This window comes from Echinops telfairi, unplaced genomic scaffold (assembly GCF_000313985.2).
Source record: "Echinops telfairi isolate 266 unplaced genomic scaffold, ASM31398v2 ScPeMD7_10;HRSCAF=50, whole genome shotgun sequence".
Taxonomy (NCBI): domain Eukaryota; kingdom Metazoa; phylum Chordata; class Mammalia; order Afrosoricida; family Tenrecidae; genus Echinops; species Echinops telfairi.
Window position 1 is genome coordinate 10538919 of NW_022103907.1, and position 2844 is coordinate 10541762.

Here is a 2844-nt window from a genome sequence, read left to right on the forward strand (position 1 = left end):
CCCCATAGGTAATATGGTTATCCTATTAATACTACCATTAATGTAGACAATGTTGCTATTCACATAATAATTTTATGAATGATAAGTCAGACTCTATCTTCCAGACTATAAGTTTTTCAAAATCATAGCTGTGTTTCTTTTTTTTTTTTTTAGCTTGTGTTTCTTTTCTTATTTATAGCCACAATTTTAGCAAAGAATGACCACGACCAACCCAGCTGGCTATAGACACAATTCTTCTGAATCAGTGTCCCTACAGGACAGGGGAAACGTAAATCTCGACGGACGCGACTGTCACAGCTGCCTCAGAGCAGCAGCTCGTGGGTTTGGGAGCTTCTGGTCAGTAGTTGAGTGCTTACACACCAGAGCGCCTCATGACAAGTGACAGGGCTCAGTACACGTTGGCTGAATACGAGATTTACTGTGTTTTCCTGATACCCTATATTTAGATTCCGGGAGAAACAGAGGCTTCCTGCTCCCACAAAGCTTGGAAACCCAGGGGCAAGTCTACTGTCTTACAGGGTGGCCATGAGTCGGAAGTGACTTGGGGGCAGTGAGCTTATATTGAATCACACTTTATACATATACATGATGTTCACCTGCTCTTCATTTACTTTTCATCTGTTTGATAACCCCACTGCTCTCTCTATATACAACAAAATAACCTGAAAGAAATTTTCAATTTTTGTCTGTAGTTATCTAAAAAATGACAGGATGATGAGGAAAAAAAAGTATAGAACAGGAGTCTGTTACTATTCCACGTCTCTCATTTCTCTGGTTTCTTCAACTGTAAAATGAAGCTACTGGATTTCATCATCTCTTTGCACATTTCCTATATCAGACCCAGGAGCTATGTGAGATAAAAAGCTGATAAAATATAAGCAGCAGTGAGTTACTGACAAATAGTTTTCACCTTTTAAAAAACATCTAATGGCCTTTCTGAAGTCTGAGCGTCCTTAACTCTGCCCTGGCATTCATGAATTGACATTCTCCATGGCTGAGACAGACGGCCACTCTAAGAGTTTGGCCATCTCTTTTTTTTTTTTTAATCAATTTATTGGGGCTCATACAATTCATCACAATACATAGATCAATTGTGTAAAGCACATCTATACATTTGTTGCCCTCATCATTCCCAAAATTCGCTAGCCTCTAATTTTCCTTTTTCCCCCCCTCTTTTATACTGAAGGGCTAAAATCGGGGCAAAGTGTTATCCCAATGACAAATCATTATATCTATACATACACACAAGCACCAGTTTCTTCAAGCTATCTTCCAAACATGGATCAAAAGGTGTGATGGGGATGGAGAAGGCATGCAGATGGGGAAATCGACGGCAATAGGGAATTGAAATAACTGAAAGGAACTATTTGTAGCCCGTGCTATAGAGGGAAAGTACTGCAAACTTAGAAAACGCAGTGGGAAAAAGAAGTGCTGATTTTGACTTTACTTGTGGGGTTTCGCAGTTTTGCGGAGCGTGCCATGGCGAGGTCGAAGTGAGCCTGGTCTGCATTCTCACACAAACTGAAGATCCGGCACAGGCAGTCAGCAGCAAACACCCGCGTGGCCCAGCGGGGCGCCACAAAGGGCTTTGATTTGTCGTCCTCGCCCAGCGAGGTGAACATGGTGTCATCATCCATCTCATCCTTCTTCTCGGACTCGTCATCTTTCCCACTGCTTAGGAGGGCTGCGGCACTCATGTCTGGGACCCAAAGGTAAGCACAGTGTGACAGTCACACATCCAGTAGAACAGGCGTTTCACCACTGGCATTGACATTAAGATTTCTCATTTTAAAAAGATAAAGTTCTCGTTCTCTCAAAATCAATACAAGTGTCAAGTTAACTATTATTTTTTAAATAATCTAATACCAAGGAAAGGATAAAATGAAACTTATTTTCCCCTAGGTTTGTTTCCTATATTATGCATTTTTTAATTTGTTTTGCAATCTATGTAACGGGATTTTATATACGAAAACTGAGTTTCAACTTAGCTATTTTTATAAAACATACAGGAAGTTCAATCATTTATAACTTAACCTTTAACATTTTTACAAGGATTTAAAGATTCAAAATTACTAGTAAATTTAAATGTAAACTCAAGTTTATGCATATATGTATATATACTCATATATAAATTGAAAAAAATCACTTTAATTATTTTAAGAACATATTTAGTATATTAAATACATACCACTAGAAGCTGCCAGAACATCTTTACAAAGCATTAGCCAATGGGACAGCTTTTCTACTGCCAGCGATGACAGCATATGGCCCAGAGTGTCATGAACATCAGAACATAGCTTTCTGTCCGTCTCTCGGTCCAGCATTCCAAACAGAAGTCCTTCAAGACCCGTTTCTGTTATACTAACACCTCGGTGTCGGTAATGGATATCACTTCGAGAACCAACCCCCGGTGCGAAAGGACTGACATCTGAAAAGTAATTTTTACAAATGAAACTGTGTAAGGCCTTATTGCATACTATAGATAACAATTATGATAATCATAATTCACAAAAGGAACAAAACTAGTTATACGTATCTATGAATTTTGAGATTTTTTTTTTCAAAAGGAAAATCTTAATGCTATTAAATTCACAAATATACTAATTGAAATACCCAATCCTAGTTGTTATCAAAAGCACACATTGAAAACATACAAACAGCTATTCTCCCTACATGTTAAACCCATTTGTACCATGGTCTGGAAATGGGAGAATAGATTCCCCTTAAACTGCAAGTTAGCAGGTGTTTCTTTTTTTTTTTTAACATTTTATTAGGGGCTCATACAACTGTTATCCCAATCCATACACACATCAATTGCGTAAAGCGCATTTGTACATCGTTTCT

General features: G+C 38.3%; 1 protein-coding gene across 1 annotated transcript in view; it reads right to left on the reverse strand.

Annotated features, from left to right (window-relative positions):
* Positions 1-2844, reverse strand: part of HEATR5B (HEAT repeat containing 5B) — a 137421-nt gene that overhangs the window by 65048 nt on the left and 69529 nt on the right. The window contains exons 22-23 of the mRNA XM_004711165.2: positions 2189-2428; positions 1448-1699 (exon numbers count right to left, since the gene is read on the reverse strand). Of these exons, the coding sequence (XP_004711222.2) occupies positions 1448-1699; positions 2189-2428 (492 nt within the window). The remainder of the gene's footprint in view (positions 1-1447; positions 1700-2188; positions 2429-2844) is intronic.